At 37.0% G+C, this 18,192-nt stretch overlaps 2 protein-coding genes across 3 annotated transcripts; one reads left to right on the forward strand and one right to left on the reverse strand.

Annotated features, from left to right (window-relative positions):
* Positions 1-1,166: 1,166 nt before the first annotated feature.
* Positions 1,167-13,215, forward strand: zgc:113142 (D-beta-hydroxybutyrate dehydrogenase, mitochondrial). Of its 2 annotated transcripts, none has more exons than XM_026285285.1 (6): positions 1,167-1,676; positions 6,735-6,759; positions 6,929-7,307; positions 7,412-7,564; positions 12,421-12,554; positions 12,711-13,215. In XM_026285285.1, the coding sequence occupies exons 3-6, from the start codon at positions 6,944-6,946 to the stop codon at positions 13,071-13,073; spliced, it is 1,014 nt and encodes a 337-aa protein (XP_026141070.1). In that variant the 5' UTR covers positions 1,167-1,676; positions 6,735-6,759; positions 6,929-6,943; the 3' UTR covers positions 13,074-13,215. The 2 variants fall into 2 exon arrangements, with proteins under 2 accessions (XP_026141070.1, XP_026141069.1); XM_026285284.1 differs by having other exon boundaries at positions 1,172-1,676; positions 6,895-7,307.
* Positions 13,216-14,529: 1,314 nt separating this feature from the next.
* LOC113116967 (C-C chemokine receptor type 6-like) lies at positions 14,530-17,903 on the reverse strand. The gene is made up of 2 exons (XM_026285283.1): positions 17,726-17,903; positions 14,530-16,478 (listed from the first exon to the last, which is right to left on the reverse strand). The coding sequence occupies exon 2, from the start codon at positions 16,461-16,463 to the stop codon at positions 15,369-15,371; it is 1,095 nt and encodes a 364-aa protein (XP_026141068.1). The 5' UTR covers positions 16,464-16,478; positions 17,726-17,903; the 3' UTR covers positions 14,530-15,368.
* Between the last annotated feature and the right edge of the window lie 289 nt (positions 17,904-18,192).

The following is an 18,192-nucleotide window of genomic DNA, read 5'->3' on the forward strand; positions in this document are numbered from 1 at the left end:
ATCATAAAATGCCAACTGACAAGTGCTGTTTAACTTTATATAGTCTCGGGAAAAAAAGTTTGTTCATATTTCTCAGCACCTGACTGGGTTGATGATCAGGAAGCCTCAAGCACGGCCACTGCATGACATTTTTGAAGGAAGCAGGCTTACAGGGCAGAATGCTGAAAGACTCTGTTTTCTACACTAAATCCTAGTTCTGCTTAGCTGGGAGTAAATAGCTATGCACTCCTAAATAGCCCTCCCGCCCCCACCAATATGTTAGAATCATTTTTGTGCTTTATTTTTTTACCTGTTTTTATTTTTTTACCTCATCAAAGCTTTTATTTTAAAACAAAGACACTTAGTAACAGTGCGCTTAAATTTTTTGGACTCAGACCCCTCTATTTATTTGTGTATAAATATAATGTTTTTTTTTTTTTTTGTATGCAAGGGGGGAGTGATTGTTATAAATAAAATGTTTTTTTCAGCTCATTTGTGTTGTAATAATTGTCAGAAACAGAAGTATAACAGTAAATAAATATCGGTTCTGCATATCGGTTATCGGGTACATAAACATACAAATAATCGGTATCGGTATCGGTTATAAAAAAACAATATCGGTTGATCACTAATTATAATACACCTATAAATGTGCGGTTTAAATTAGTTTTTGCTGAAGCTTCCAGTGGTGTCTAATGCCTCAGGACACTGCTGTCACACTGAACAACATTTCAAGCTTTCCAGAGCTCCATATCCTGAATACACATAAGCAATTAGCAAAGCTTTGACTTCTTATATCTACATTAACAACTTAAAATCATCTAAAATCATTTTGAAAAAGATTCTAATGTTTATTATTCATCTGAGAAATGTTTGTGTTCAACAACAATGCATGCCAACATGCAACAAATAACAACTATGCAGGACTGAGATGCAGAAAAAAGCTGATTAGAACTTTGCTTATAATGTGGCATGATATTTGTTTAGCCAGACCAAAACAGAGACTGAGACTGTGTCTCATGTCAAATGTCTGATAGTTAGCTGCCCTAAATAATCACAAGTTATAACCAAAATGCTTAATGTCCATGCGTGTACATGAAAATGTTATATTTGTATCCACCTCATTTTTTCAGTGTGGAAGTAATCTGTGACAGCAATCTTATATTTATAAGTTAGGCAATAATACAAAAAAAAAAAAAATTATGGTAAGAAATACCAGTTTGCCATATCAAGCAGTAAAATGATCCATTATGTACAGCTAAAAATGGTTGGAAGCGGCTGACACCGGAAGCAAAACACATTAAAATTACAAATGGCCACACTTGCTCTTGGGGAAAATGGGAACACCTGACAGTTAATCATTCAAGCAGTTCGAACGAGTGATTCATTATGAGTCTGATTTAACAAAGCTCTTCCCACTGAATCTTTTTTTCTCTCTCTCAAAAATGATTTGTTTAAACAAATCAATTTAGAATGAGACTTGAGAACGCTGGCTCTCTAGGACCTGCTAGTGTTTGATTTTAGTTTGCACTTGGGAGGAGAGAGGAGGAGAGAAGAGGAAACGAGCTGTTCAGCTGAAATTAATAGTTTGTTAAAGACTTCTTTCAGAGGCCTACTCTAAAGAAACATGATCCGTATAGTGTAAGCTGGTAAATAAAGCACAGAGACGGTAAAACAGCAGAGCTAACTTGGAGAGGGTGAGTATAGGCTGTGACCTGAAGAGCAATATAAAAAATTGTTTTAATGCTTGCAATGTCCAGAATATAATTCTTCAAACTAGGGTTATTTTTGGAATAATGGGGTAAATGTATGCCGCTTTTTTCAAGATGTAATATCCCCGATAGCACATGAGCATCAAAAAAGACCTATATTTTACATGTATTATGATTTAAAATGTATATAAAACTGACATCTTAAAGACATTTGTCAGATGTTTGTACACAGCAGATGCTTTCCAGATCAAGTGATCTTTAAAAGACATCTTGCAGATGTAGGCCTACATGTGTTGTCTCTCAGGTGTCCCCAGAATGTGTCTGTGAAGTTTTTGCTCAAAATAACCCACTAACCATTTATTATATCAATTTGAAAATGTTATTTTCAATAGAATGTTATCTTACATGTATCTGTTAAATGCAAAATGAGCTTTTGCTCCCCACCCTCTTTTCCAGTGTAACGTTATGTCTTTACAGCTAGTACCTCCTGATATTTTGGAAAAAAAACATCTGTTTGGTTTTGATTATGTATAGCATGCTGAAATCATGCACTTTAAAGCCATATTAGTTCAAATGTCCACTGTGCACTTTGGATGGGTTAAATGCAGAGCATGAATTCTGAGTATGGGTCACCATACTTTGCTGTATATCACATCACTTCACTTTTATACAGTGCACACATCCGAAGCACATTGCGCTTTGACTGTCAAATACACACAAGTTTGTTTAAAAAAAAAAAAAAAACCAGAAAAAACAGTCGGTTATGTCTGTGAAGGTAAATGGCTGGGAAGGAAATCGTTTGTTTATATGAGATCTGTGTATTAACTGACAGCAGCATAATGCATAATACTTATTCTGTTAATATAGCCAAAACTATAAAATAAAAAAGCAGAAAATCTCTTACTGCTCATGAAAAAATAATTTCTGTAGCTCTAATTAGCCGACAATTCTTACTTGAATGCTGCTTTTAAATGCTCTAGTGAGCGAATAAACATGGTGGATTGTTTGTGGCTCAGTCAAGGTTGGGTCTCAGTGTAGGGGCATGTAAAATGTGTCATCACATTTTACAGATGAAAAAATTGTGGGTGGATTTTGACCATTATGGACACACACTGCTAACACACATTTACTTTGTACATTTAACATTAATTTTATGATCAAGGTTAAAAAAGGACATTTTGAAGCTATGGCTATATGTATGTATGTATGTATATTAGGGGTGGAACGGTACAGTAAGGACATCTCTGTTTGGTGCATGAGGCCTTAAAGTATACTTCTTGGTAATTCTGTGCAAGATTCATTCAGAGTCAGTACATGGCCACTGTTTATTGGACTTTATTTTCAATTGCGCAACTCAACGGCATTCGTTGATCTTCTGCTGGTGGCTGGTTATCAAATAGTGTTGTTGTGCTGTCGGTGGTCCTTTTCATGGATTGGGGGTGATTTGCCTGTATTCCTTATAAGGCCTTATGCACCGAACCTAGATGTCTGTACCGTAACTTTGGTATTTATACATGTATCGTTCCGTCCCTAATAAAAACTTTAAATGTACATTTGAAGAGCATTTTAGCAAACTACAGTCTTACTTTGTTAATATTTGACATGTGAAACCTTTTTGTTCTTCCTCGAATAAAATAATCAATACACCTTTCCTTTATCTGCTATTGTGTATAAACCATGGAGTGTTTGTTATAACCAGTGTTGGAGCCTTGGGGGTAATGCATTACAAGTAACCAGGGGCGTAGCAAGCTTTTCAAAAGTGTGGGGGATGGATGTGGTTTGTTTATAAACAAAAATGATGAACACATTGACAGAGGGGTACAAAATGCAGGGCTTAAAGTTCTCTGGCACTGTGCGGAATTTCCGGCTTGCAGCGTTTGGCTGGGAAAAAAATAATCCTACATAAAAAAAAAAATCAGAAAAGGGGAGAAAAAAAACGCAAAATCAGAAAAGGAGAGAAAAAAACGCCCACACAAATATTTTTTTCTGGTGGTATAAATAATGTAACAATTTACTGTTTTTAAACATTAAAATAATATACACTTTAATTTCATAGTTCTTCAACAGGTATGCAAACAATATCCCAATAATAGCAATTAGCATTAGTCAAAAAAACGAAATATAATACCGAAAACACTCGACATGTCAACAAAACGATTAAAAGAACATCTTCCCAAACACATAACAAGCTTATTTAAAAACCTCTAAAGCATAAACACTCAAAGTACCTGGAAAAGGGAGATGTAAACTCCTCACTAAGATGAAAGTTTTTGTATTTTTCCTTACTCAGAGTGGCTCTCAGATGGGTCCCGAATCGCTTTTAAGCTAAGACTCCTACGTAAAAGTTTTTAACCTAAATTAAGAGTTTTCTGAGAGGATTCTTAGAATCTTTATGAATATGGGCCCAGATCTTCAAATAGTTGTATCTCAGCCAAGTATTGTCGAATCCTAACAAACCATAGAACAATAGAAAGCTTATTTAATCAGATTTCAGATAAAGTATAAATCTCAACGAAAAAAAAATTGACACTTAAGACCGGTTTTGTGGTCCAGGGTCACAAATGTGAATGTACATTTAATTCATCCCACTCAAACCCCCCCCCCACAAAAAAAAAAAAAAAAAAAAAAAAAACTGATTTGGTATTCATCAAATAGAATTAAAAGAGTGAAATGATGCCAACTCAGAATATGATGCAAATCTGCCATAATTGAATGTTAAACGACATAAATGTATCTAATTCAATTTTATGAACTAATTGTCACGAAATGCAGACAGACAGCAGTGTTTACTAGGGTATCCAAAATCAAGCCAAGCAAAGATCGAAAACCAGGTAAGCAGTCCAAGAAAATGAAAAACATGAACAATGGAAGCAAACACGAAATGCAGGGTGACATGAGACAATGCCAATAACAACCAGGGTATATATGGGCAGGTGCAAACAATGTAAGTGGGAACAGCTGTGTGAAATGAACAGTGTGGAGTCCAGACAAACACTGTGCAGTACTTGAAGTGGGGAAGTGAGACCTCTAGGGCATACCCAGACCAGACACTGTGACCGAGCAGACGAGACAGAAGCCCACCAGGGTGGAGCAGAGGACCACCAGTGCCAAGCAGACGAGACAGAAACCCACCAGGGTGGAGCAGAGGACCACCAGTGCCAAGCAGATGAGACAGAAACCCACAAGGCCGGAACAGATGACCACCACAGTGGAGTCGATCTCACAGTAGAGCAAGTCTGGTCATTACGGCTTCAGTGGCCATGATGAGATGGAAGATGGCCTCCATGGCCATAACAGGACAGGTAATGAGTTCATAAGCGGCTTCCATAGCCATGACGAGATGGAAGATGGCCTCCGAAGGTTCTGCAGCAGTTGCCACCACCTCTGGAGGTTCCACTGCCATAACTGTCTCCTTGACAGCAATAAAACAGGCTGAGAGAGCATTGCTGGGTGCAACAGACAGGGTGTGACGAGGCTCTGGAAGCTCAGCTGAGATGTGACCAGGCTCTGGCTGATCTGTTGTGATATGACAAAGCGCTGGAAGATCTACGGAGACGTGATTAAGTTCTGGAAGAACGGTGGTGATTTGATTGGGATCATAAAGACAAACCATGACTTGACCAAGTTCACGGAGATCAATGGTGACTTGACTTGACTCATGAGGTTTAACTGTGGTTTTACCTGACTCATGGGTGTTGATGATGACTTGACCTGACTCTGGACGGTCAATGGTGATCTGACTTGACTCTAAAGAGTCAACTGTGGCGGCCATCTTGTGCAGTGGCACTGGGCTGGTGGCCATCTTGTCTGGAGAGATGGGTGTGGCCAGTCTAATCAATTGACCACGGTGGTGTAGGTATCTAGTGAAACCCCAAAAGTCCAGGATGACAAACCCCCTCAGCTCTCATTGAGGCAAAGGGTCATTAAGGCAGTTGTTAAACAAGTCCTTTAGTGCCTCAAAGTTAAACCCCAGTCCTACTGCCATGGTCAAAAACACTTGAGCCAGACCACCCACCCCACTCCCCCTTTGTTAAAAGATGGTAAAGTTCAAGAGTCTCCCCCTCTGCTCCTCTATGGTGGCTGGGCAACTGATTCGAAATCCCACACCACTGGATCTGGGCATGATGGAGTCATTCGGTCATGAAACGCACACAAACTGTTAGATCCAAAAGCAGTGTTTAATAGGGTATCCAAAATCTTATGTCAAGCCAGTCAATGGTCGAAAACCAGGTAAGCAGACCAAGAAAAAGAAGAACATGTACAATGTTAAGCAAACATGAAACGCAGGGTGACATGAGACAAGGACTCCATGACAATGACAGAAACCACCAGGGTATATATGGGCAGGTGCAAACAATGTAAGTGGGAACAGCTGTGTGAAATGAACAGTGTGGAATCCAGACAAAGGCTGTGCAGTACTGGGGAAGTGAGTGGGGAAAAGTGAGACCTCTAGTGGACACCCATGGACACCCAGACCAGACACTGTGACACTAATGTCTTTGCTGCTGACCATTGATGAACAAGTTAAGCTAAAATTACTTTAGATAAACTAACAATCATGTCTCATTGTGTCTTTTTATTTTTATTTATTTACACTGAAGAGTGTTGAACTGTCTTCGGTGTTCTGATGTACAGACGTGAATTTACTTTTCCTTCATTCATTACACTTTTTGGTGTGAAAGGGCTTTTCTATTGTATCTATAAATAGAACTTCTTATATTAAAAACAATCAAGCCCTAACATAAAAGTAACGTAATTAGTAACTTTTTAGGGAGTAACACAATATTGTAATGCATTACTTTTAAAACTAACTTTCCCCAACAGTGGTTAACACCTCAAACTGGAACATTTGTGTCTGTGTATCTGTTGATTATCTTAATTTACGGCCTATAGTTTACAGTAAATCTGATCGTAGCTCTTAATCACTTGATCAATCTGTCTTTGTTCGTGACCTGGTTGCAGTAGAGTGATCTTATTCATCTTGTGTGTGTGTGTGTGTGTGTGTGTGTGTGTGTGTGTGTGTGTGTGTTTGCGTGCCAACAGATACCACAAGGGAAAAAAAAACAAGGTAAAGCAATGCTGTTACAATGCTTAATATTACTTGCATGATATCTTATGTAACTGCTAATCCTGTGAGGTCCCTTAATTCACTTGTATCTTGATGCTCTTTTCAACTGTAATTATTCTGTTTCATCAATTAAAGGTTCCTCAATCAGAGATTCTAATTCACAATGAAGCCAGTGTTTTTCAGCATGACCATCCTGCTCATTTCCTACTATTTGAGTGACGAACACATATACACCTATTTCGGTCTGGTCATCTGCTTCATGCTTTGGGCTAAAACGGTATTCCATGCAGAAAATGGCCTGTCGGATGTATTTGGCCGGGCGGTGTTGATTACAGGCTGTGACAGTGGATTTGGACATCACCTTGCAAAGAAACTGGACTGCATGGGCTTCACAGTGTTTGCCGGATGTTTATGTCCTGAGGGTCCTGGGGCTCAGAGTCTGGTTGAAAAAGGTTCTGACCGTATGAAGGTGCTCCAGCTGGATGTAACCAAAGATGATGATGTCAGCTTGGCCAAGGATTTTGTGCAAGCAAATTTGCCAGAGAAGGGTAACTTAAACACTTGAAAATATCTTATTTATAGTATTTCACATTTCAAGGATGAGAATTTCATCTAGTTTAATCTTGTTCTGTATATTGTTGTAATTTTTCAGGCCTCTATGCGGTGGTAAATAATGCTGGAATCTGTGACTGGGGAGAGACTGAGTGGAGCACTGCCATGGACTTCCAGAAGATGGCTGACGTTAACCTGTTTGGTGCCATCAGAGTCACCATCCCATTCTTGTCACTTGTCAGAGCATCCAAAGGTAATTGGTGCTGTCTATTCTAAATTGTGTATGTCGTTGCTGATAAAGTGCCCATTATTATTCCATTTTAAGGTTCCTAATATTGTTTTGGGAGTCTCCTACGATAGGTTTCCTACAACTGTTCATGTGACCATTCAAAGATGGAGCCAGGATGTTTACCGGTGTGCTGTCTCCGTCTGTTTTTACCTGTTTTAGTATTTAGTTTCCTTTGTTTTATTACGCGCTCTGTTTGCTCCCCTCTGGTGTGCGATCACTAAACTTTTCTGAATATTCAGTCAGCGGTGTCTGATTGTTTGATACCAGAGCAGACTGGCATTGCTACACACAGTTTGTGCCTGTGCCATTTGCGCCGAGGAAGGTTTGTTACCTGCCTGGATATTTTTGCCTGTGCAGGAAATGCCAAAGGAAGCATGGGAAGCACGCTAGGGTCCTCATGAGATCAAAGAAGTTTGGGAGTTTTCCATTACTCGGACTACTGTCCTCCATGGAAGAGGTCAAGGAGGTGAACCTGAGATGTACATATCTTGTGTCTGTCTTCTGGTCCCTGGTGTCCATGTCCTGGTGGTCGTGGATGGTTTGCAAAAGGCAACTTTAACACTGTTGCCACAGGTTGTTTTTCATGTCCCCGGATTGAAGCATCCCCAATTATGTGATATTTAGCCCCAGGGATGTGATTTTTACTAGGGGACCCCCTCGAAACATGTTTAGTTTGGGCTGGTTTCGAGTAGGCCGGGTTTGTTGTGAAAACCTGGCAACCCAGTCCATCAAGCAGGTAGCATTGTTATTGCTAAAGTAGCGGACTCATAGAAAAATATATTACCATCATCTGTATTAAAGGGAAATCAATCACTTCATCTGATGTGTAACTGAACAAAATGACCTTGACCGCTTTACTTACAAACTATTGATGTCTCTTGCCAGGACTTGTGTGTGTAGGTGGTCATGTAAAAGAGGAAAGCAGGCATGGACCCAAAGCACTGTGATGCAAGAAAGGGAAGACTCAAAATGTTTCTAAACTTAAACACGTTTTGCCCCATTTGCATTGTTTTACTGCATTATTGTTTAAATTTTTTACAATACACAGCGTGGCTTTTAATCATATTTTTAGGGGGGGGGGGACAACCCTCAGATGCATTATCTCAGTTCTGCGATTAAATTTATAGACCCGCAAACACTGATGGGGATTTTTGACAATCTTCAATTGTCCCTTTTTTTTGACAATTTAAATTTTGGAGGATTTCAATATACATGTGTGTTGCCCGTCAAAGCCCTTGGTCAGAGATTTTTATTTATTTATTTATTTATTAGTCATTTGATTTTTTTAACAGTATGTTTTTGATCCAACTCATGAGCATGATCGTACCCTTGGGGTTTACCATTGGTAATATAAAGACAGCTGATTTTTCTTTTTTTGTTGTTGTTGTTTTGTTTTGTCATAAGACTTTTATTTTTATCTCTAATTTGCCATGTGATGTTTTAAGATGTTTCTGTTCCTGTCACATCTCATGTCCTCAATCTTTACACAGCTAGTAGTTTTTCAGCAGCTTTTGAGGTTTTTCGTTTATTTTGTTTGAATATCCCTGTCATAGAATGGATTTAGAAGAGTTGGTTAACTATTGGTCCAAGTATCCTGTCTGTTTTGAATGGTAGCCTCTCATCTGGTGCTGTTTTGGCTAGTTGTAAGCATGATGTTATTTCAGCCCCTCCTGTACTCCTGTTTTGATCCCTTCAACAGGAGTACTTTTTGCCCTATTTAAAGCTGCCTTCTATATCTAAGATATAATTTAAAAAAGAGAATTTTTTAAGAGGAATAATATCTTAGATTACAATCTAGTTTAAGAGCTTAAGAGTCTCCATGATGCATTGACTCTGGGAGTTATGTTCTACTTTTGTTAGATCTAGATCATGATAAACCTATTGCTCATCTCAAGAATCATATTGGTGTTCAGGGCTTAGCCCTAAAATGGTTATCATCTTATTTGAAGGATAGGATATTTTTTATCAGTTTAGGCGATTACTCTTCTTCTGCTGCTCCTCTTGTCTGTGGAGTTCCTCAGGGCTCTATTCTGGGAACAACTTTATTTTCTCTGTCTATGTTGCCATTGAGTTTTATTTTATAAAAATTTGGGATTCATTATCACTTCTATGCAGATGATTCACAAATTTATTTACAATTTAAATGGGACCATAAATGTGCTTTGCAGTCTCTGCATGAATGTCTGACAGAGGTTAATTGCTGGTTGGCAAATTATTTTCTTCAACTAAATAAAGATCAGACAGAGATGATTTTATTTGGTAATAAGGGTTATGTTAAGGATGTACATGAATGCTTGGGGCAAGAAACTGTGCTCCTGTAAAAAACAAAAACAAACAAAAACAACAACCCTGGTGTCATCTTTGATTCTGAACTCAAATTTGACTGACAAATTAGTTATGTTGTTAAATATAGCTTTTTCCATCTAAGGTCAATATCGAAGTTGAAGTCCATCCTCTCTTTTGAAGATATGGAGAATGTTGGTCATGCTTATGCGTCATCTCATTTGGACTAATGCGACGTTGTTCTGTGAATCAGCTCTATTTTCTTTGCAGTTTGTTCAGAACTCATCTGCTAGACTTTTGACAGGTACAAAGGGGAGAGAGCATATTGCTCATGTGTTAACCAAACTGCATTGGTTACCTATATGATACAGAATTCATTACAATTCATTGCATGTTTTCAAGGCTGTACATGGTCTATCACCTGACTATGTTACTGATTTAATTAGTGTCTTTCAATCCAGCAGATCTCTGCACTCAAATGATCAACTACTCCTAATGGTTCTGCGATCTTGTCTAAAATATAGAGGGCAGGGATGGGCAAATCGATCCTGAAGTATCGATATATTGATACTGATGCGAGTATCTAAAGTATCGATATGCACATAAAAAATATTTATACTAAGCTGTTTTTATTTATCAGTAATTTTGTTTATTAAAAATAAAAAAAATAATGCTTACAATATGCCTTAAATTAAACTAATAACATTAGCAATTAATTGTGTGGAAGGGATTTTCCTGCTCATCTGAACACATGCAAATGTTGCGAGGCAGAATCAATCCATTAGAGAGAGCATTCACTCACTTATTTCACAATAAACCTATTGAAATTGTACCCTAGTTTGTGCGGTACATTTATTTATATTTGAATGTTAAAAGTTAATAATGCTGATTTTCTATTCTGTATTGTTAATCTAAATCATACACTCTCAGAATAAAAAGGGTGCATTTTATGCATGCAACAGCCTATTACTGGCAGTCCCTTATGACAATGAATCATGGTAAATTAAACATAGTTTATTATAGTATTTGTAGATTTCCTTGGTTACCGCTACAGTAAACATGTTTTATCTGTAAACAAAAATAGAACCTAATAAGTTGCAATTAAGGCGTATTGAATGTTAAAATGCATTTCAAATAGAAAGTAGGTATTATTACCATAGTACTCATGATAATAAAATAAATTTCATAATCTAAAAAGTTCAGCAGTACTAAAATTCAGTCTGCATCCCAATGTTCATACTATCCTTCAACCTAACTACAATTTGAGACTATCCCAATGCATAGTATCCCAGCAGGTACAGGACATCAATATAAGATTAGATTGACATTGGACATGTCATCAGGCAGACTTTTTATTTTTGGTAGTGAACTAAAATCGGGATGATGTCAGTAATTGACACCAATTTGACATTGACTTGACTTTGTATTTTGATATACAACCTTAAAAACAAAATATCAACATCAGCAGTCAGTATTGGACCTCAAATTAACATTGATATTGGACATTGAATTGACATTGAATTTGGATCACCCAACTTATCAAAATTTAAACAATTTCAATTCAAATTCAATTTGATTAAGTTCAAGTTTATTTGTATAATGCATTTCACAATACAAACCATTACAAAGCAGCTTTACAGAAAATAAGTTTCTACAATGGTGGCTGTCAAGTTGATGTCCCAATGGAAGAAATGTACAAAAAATTGTGCAGTTAGTGACATGTAATCAAGCAGATGGTGAAACACTATTAACAGCAAAAAATTTATATATAACATTGTCATGTACATTACCATTCCAAACCCTCTGAGACTTGTCATGATAGAATTTCTAATTTATCATTCACTTTTGGCTTTACATTTACATTCACATTATACAATGAATGAAAGACAGTATTTGAAATGGCATAATAGGGGGCACTTTAAATGATTATTTTACTTTACGCTGTCACTTGGTTAGCACCCTTTTAAAAGGATGTATTTACAAGTGGTCGATTGATTTGTATTTTCTGTTGAGCTTAGAAAGAATGGTGTCCTATATAAAGCTTGTATATAATATTACAGTATTTCATTTAAATAATCTGCACAATTGCTGCAATGAAATTGATATTTGACATTATATGTAATATTCTAAAATTTAATCTGTGGGGGAAAAAAAAAAGTCATTTTAATTTGATAAATCCATTAAACAAACTGGTTCTTCTTGATTGTGTAATCCTATTATAGTTAAAAACATGACCAAAAAAAAAAAAGAAAACACTGTAACAAACAGTACACCCAGTAATCTGGCAAATATGTGTGATCTGGCAATCCTAGATTTTGCATACAGTACACTGACGTATGACATAGCGGCTAACAGTATATAGTGCAGCAATGTTTAAAATAAATAATTTAAAGATTATAAATATACACCCTTTAGAGGTTTAAAAGGCATAAAGTGCACCCTTTTGAAAAGGTACTACTTTAACAGTGACAGCAGTTGTAACTCTTTTTTTCTTACTGAGATTTTTTCTTACTAGTAATTTCATCATTCATTCTTAGGTCGTATGTTATATGTGTCAAGTATCTTTTCTTTCTTCAACTGTCTGAACATGGGAGCTTACAGTGTTTCCAAACGGGGACTGGAAGCATTCGCAGACTCCTTGAGAGTAGAGATGGCCAGTTTTGGAGTTAAGGTAAGGCCTTAGTCATTCTTTTAAAGGGAAATTCACATTGTTATCGATGTTTAAAAGCCTAAGTGGACTCTTTATTATTACTACTACTACTACTACTACTACTAATAGGACATTGCTTTGAACACAGTGTATTATTTTATTTTTCTGTTCTTGTAGGTCAGTATTATTCAACCTGGAAATTTTGGCATGGCCACAAACATTCTGCCCAAGAAATCACCGCAAGATATATGGGATGAATTTGACGATGCACGTAAACTAACATTCAACCAGAAATACATTGAGATGGCATGTGCATATTTTAATGTATTGTGTACTTCAGGATTTAAGGATTGTTCTATGGTTATCAATGCCATGTTACATGCTCTCACTGCTCCCAAACCTCAAACCCGATACCAGCTTGTTTCCTGGAGAGATATGTTTTTTTTCTACATATGTCCTTTTCTCCCTACTTGTATCACAGATTCTGTGTTTTCTGTAAGTTCCATGTATCAGAAGCGTAAAGTAATGCTTTACTCATAATTAGTTTATTCATATAAGAATAAGAGAGCTTTCTTTATTACTCAAGCCCGAAGTGTTGCTGTAAGATTGCTGTAACTCTAACATGAGACATTAACATTTTTTCCTGGACAGTTGTTCACAAATATACTGAAATGTACTGAAACATTCTTTATTTCAAAGGTGTGTTTATGTACTCCTTTTTTCCTGAGTAGAAACATAGTCTTTTTCACAGATAATTTTGCTGAAGACTATGCTCTAGAATTTATCATGGGCAACATTAAAAGGACTTTAAAGTCTAAGATTCCAATTCACCCCCGTTTTAATTGGACACGAGGTGTTCTGAATTGTGACTGCTATTGTAGATGTATGAGTAGAGAAATTACTATATGGAACATTTATGATAAAAATGCATTTGCAACACCACAAACTGTAGGACCACTAAAACTATTAAAGGTATAAGACTGAAAACCTAAGAAAAAAGGTGAAAGGTTTACCTGAAAAGACACTACTGTTTCAAAAGTTTGGGGCAGTGAAATTGAAAGATTCTCTTTTTAAAAAGAACATTCTATTCATCATAGAATCCTTGAAAAAATAAACTGTACCATGGTTTGCCAAAAATATGAAGCAATAATTCTAAGCAGCAAAACAGGATCATAGAATGATTCCCAAAAGATTATTTGGTGAAAATTCAGCTTTGCATCCCAGTACTAAATTAAACTTTAAAATGTATTTTAAAAAGCATAATAATAATAATGATGACCTAGAAACTTGCCATTCATTAAGCTGGTTGGAGAATTTGTAATGAAAATGTGGGCATTTTATGATGCCATATTGTATCTGTATGCAAACTCATTGTGTTGTTCACAGATGTAGTATGAGGAACTAAGATACGCATCATTTAAATAGATCAAACGACTTCTGTTCTCTGAAAGGCTTGAAAAGCATCTTTCACCAGGGTTTTCCTTCTGTAATGTTTCCTACTTTCGTGGATATGATGTTACTCCAGGTCAAGTCATGACGTTTCATTTATAAAGTGTTTCATTTCTGCTTTTTTTGTTAAACCATTATATGGAACTGTATTGCTCTCTGACCCATTTTGTTAGATTTAGATAATCATCCCACTACTTTCAGTAACTTGTGTATGTACAGTTGCATTCAAAGGAAGAAGAAGTGTGTCATTGTCTTTCACAAAGATATACTTAGATAGAGGGCCTCCTTTCCAACCACAGGGCCAAAAGTCCCTGTCTAACACTCCAGAAGTTATATAGCATTACAATGCTACATAATACAACACTGTTTTATCACCTCATAAACCTGTCCAGCAGATCTCATTGAGCACTATCACAGTTAGACAGTGGAGTGTTCTTGTTCACTCAACATGTCAGGCAATCATTTTTAAAGATTTCTTAATATTTAAAGGTGTCATGTGGACCCTGTAAGTCTGTTAAATTGGGTAATAGTTAAACAAATACATTTCCAAAATTTTCCAAAGTTTTGACCCTTGAAACAGTTTATTATAGTTTACAGTTCATACACACACACACACGCACACATTTACTTAGCTGTATAAATGGGGACCTTCCATAGGCGTAATGGTTTTTATAGTGTACAGACTGTATAGTCTATTGCTCTACACCTATCCTTTACAAAATTTTTACAATAGTAAACGCACACATATACCTGTGGCTTGCTGCAATGCAGTGCTCTTCCACCAAATTTTATTTTATTAGCTTGTAATCTAATTTTAATGTTTTTCATATTTCTATAATGCATTATACTGAGCCTTTTACAAGATAAATGCATGTTTTACCTTAACACTCATAGTTTAATACCATATTGTTGACTAGACTGATATGTATTTCCTGATATGCATTTGTCTTGCAAATCAGGTATGGGTTGTAATGAAAAAGCATTTGAATAGGACAACATTTAGAAAACTAAATTATTTACCATATACACCATATCAGTACTTTCAAAACTAGAGGTAAAACTACAATAAAGTTCCATTTATTAACTTTCGTTAACATGAAGTAACAATGAATATAATTTGTATTTTTTTGGCCAACTAATGCTTTGCTAAATTTAATATATGAATATTTAATGTACCTGAGATGGCATGTAATACATAAATGCTGTAATAAATGTATTGCTCGTTGTCAGTTAATGCATGAATGGAACCTTTTTCCTGAAGCCAAACATTTTTACCAAAAGTTTCACTTTCATTTTGCCAATCCATGAAACTAAAACACAAACCAAGCACCAAACAAACAACCCACATCTCACTTCTTCCTTGAGCACAAACACTCAAAAGTTCTGTCACATTGTAAATGAAGATGGGTTCTCGTGGTTCTGTCCAACAACGGTTTTGTTCGCTGATATGTACAGCTCAGAGGTCTGCTGAGAGGAGCGTCTCGAAATGTACCGTTTCCCCAGGCACCGCAAGTCTCGGAAGATCTGAAAAAAGTGGCTCCTGAATTTAACCCCGATGAAGGCGTACAGAATGGGATTCAAGCAACAGTGAAGGTAGGCCACACTCCTGCTGATGGACAAAGTCATCAGAGTCGCCTGTTCATCCTCGCAGAGTCTCTCACTGAACCGTTTACTGGTGTGGACGAGAAGCGCCACGTTGTAAGGCAGATGGCAAAGGACGAACACAAAGACCACGGCCAGGACCACGCGGATGGCTTTATGCTTCTGGAAGTTTTGAGCTTTGAGTAAAGTCACCATGGTGCACGAGTAGCAGAATATCATGATCATCAGCGGCACCAAGAACCCGAGGACCATCTGCATGCTCGGAATCAGGATCTTCATGAGTCTGGCAAGGTTGTGCTCATCAAAGTTAAGGATGCATTCCTTGTTTTCCTCCTGGTAATATATAAGCGTAGGCAGAGACAAGATGAGAGCGAGAAGCCATATGACCGAGCAGATGAGACGGCTGTAGACCTGAGCTTGCGATCGAATTCGAACCGATCGTCTGGCTTGCACGATGGCGATGTAGCGGTCGCCGCTGATGCAGGCCAACAGGAGCGTGCTGCTGTACACGTTGATGCTGTAGGCTGCTCTCAGAAACTTACATGCCCACGTGCCCATGCTCCAGTCGTGCTGTTCGTTGTAGATGATCAGTGGAAGGGCGATGACGAAGAGCAGATCCGCCAGTGACACGTTAACCAGATAGATATCGGTCATGGTTTTCGCTTTCTTGTAGAAGGAGTACGTTAGGAGGACCAGAACGTTGCCCAGCAGGCCGAGTGTGCAAATTAGAGAATAGATGAATGCTGGGATGGTCACTTGCTGTTCGTTGAACTGTGCCAGGTTACAAGGTTGTGGATCATCATAATCATCAGTAGTCCCCGTAGTCCCCGTAGTCCCCGTAGTCCCCGTACCATCATATGTGTAATCAGACGCATTCATAACTGTACAACTGACCTTGAAAGAAAAGAGAGATATGGGCAGAATTAAAAATCTGAAAATATAAAAGGAAAACCACCACACAATACTTCCAAGAGAAAAAAAATTACATTTGCATATCAAACAAAAGCTCATCCCCTGTGAAAACTGTGAAAGTGTACTTGAAATAAAAACCATACTTGCAAATATTGTAAAATTAATTAAATAAGAAGCCACCATCACCTTTTGCCTTTCAAAAAGTGCACTTTTCTAACAATGTCAAATTAAAAGTTCCACTTTAAAGAACATTATGAACAATATGTTTTAATCATCCTTTTTCATGCTTTTAACACTCATTTTGATGTTTTTGGCTAATACAATACAATTTCATATAATGTCAATGGAAATTCAATTTAGTGATCATTTGAACAATATTTTAAAGAAAATTTTATTATATTAACATGTACTGAAGTCGTACTCCTACTGAAATTGCTCTAAAGTTCAGCTAACTGAATTTAGTGGCATTTGACGTGCATCGGAGTGCAAAGTGTCAGAAGACATTACAGTTAGTTTGCACTGTTAGTATATTACCGTAGTAAGTACTCTTTCAAAGGTATTCTAAACTTTCGCCTGGTGGCGTGTGTAAGAGGGAATTTATGTAAATGTTTGTGCACCATGGCTGCTTCTGTATAGACAGCAGATACCACATTCTGATAACACGATACCATCAGTCATCTTTATGAAAAATGAACTTTCAGCAGTTAGCTGTACCCACTGCAAAACCTACAGTAGGATGTATTTCGGCATATTTAAAAAGTTTAGATAATGTTCAGTCCAGTTCGTTCATTAAAATAATAATGGAAAATAAAATCTTTTCTTTTAAGAAAGCCATGCTCAGGCACAATTTATGTCCAACAGTATTTAAGCATTAAAAATATATATCTGTAATATTATAGACTTTACTGCACTGACACTAATGGATGAGAACAAAACTTGAATTTAACTGAGCTGAATAATGATCATTTTGTCTTCTGTAGAGCTGCTTATATTACAATGAATTCATTTCATAACTGATTAATTTGACAACATTATTACAAAGTAATTTTCCTGTTTATTCCTGTGATAATCTGTAATGTATACAGTGCTATAGAAATAAATGTCACTTGACATAATTCTTACATTCAATCAGCTGTCAAAACAAAATGACAAATAAACGTTTTTCCCCACAATCCATTGCAATCAAAAGCACTTTGATCAAATTAATATCTGTATTTAAAATGCTGTACCTCAAATCGGCCTCTTCTTTAAAGTCCTTCTTTCTGACTCTTTCTCTGACTGATTTGTGAGGAATATTTCACGTGTGATGCACCTGTTTCAGTGTGGAGTTCCTCTGACTGTGTTCTTCTATGTTTCTATAGACCGGCCCACATGTGAGATCATGCTGTAGGTGTTGACACAATTACACTGTTGATAAAATGTCTCTGTTGTTCTGCTATCTGATGAGGCTTCTTCTTTGATGCCCTTTTTCTCCTCCTACAATGATGAGAAAGCACATTTGGCTTTTTACCACCTACAGGAAAAGCTTTGATCTCTTAAATATACATAAATCAAAGTTTTAAGGGACTGTTGTTTTAAAAACAAGTAGCGGACATGGATCAGCTGACTTCACTAAACAAAAACTGAGAAGTAAAGAGAGGAACTGCTGCATTGCCTTGTGACACTGTCACACAGGACACGTTTTAATCCAATCAAT

Source organism: Carassius auratus, chromosome 17, assembly GCF_003368295.1.
Source record: "Carassius auratus strain Wakin chromosome 17, ASM336829v1, whole genome shotgun sequence".
NCBI lineage: Eukaryota > Metazoa > Chordata > Actinopteri > Cypriniformes > Cyprinidae > Carassius > Carassius auratus.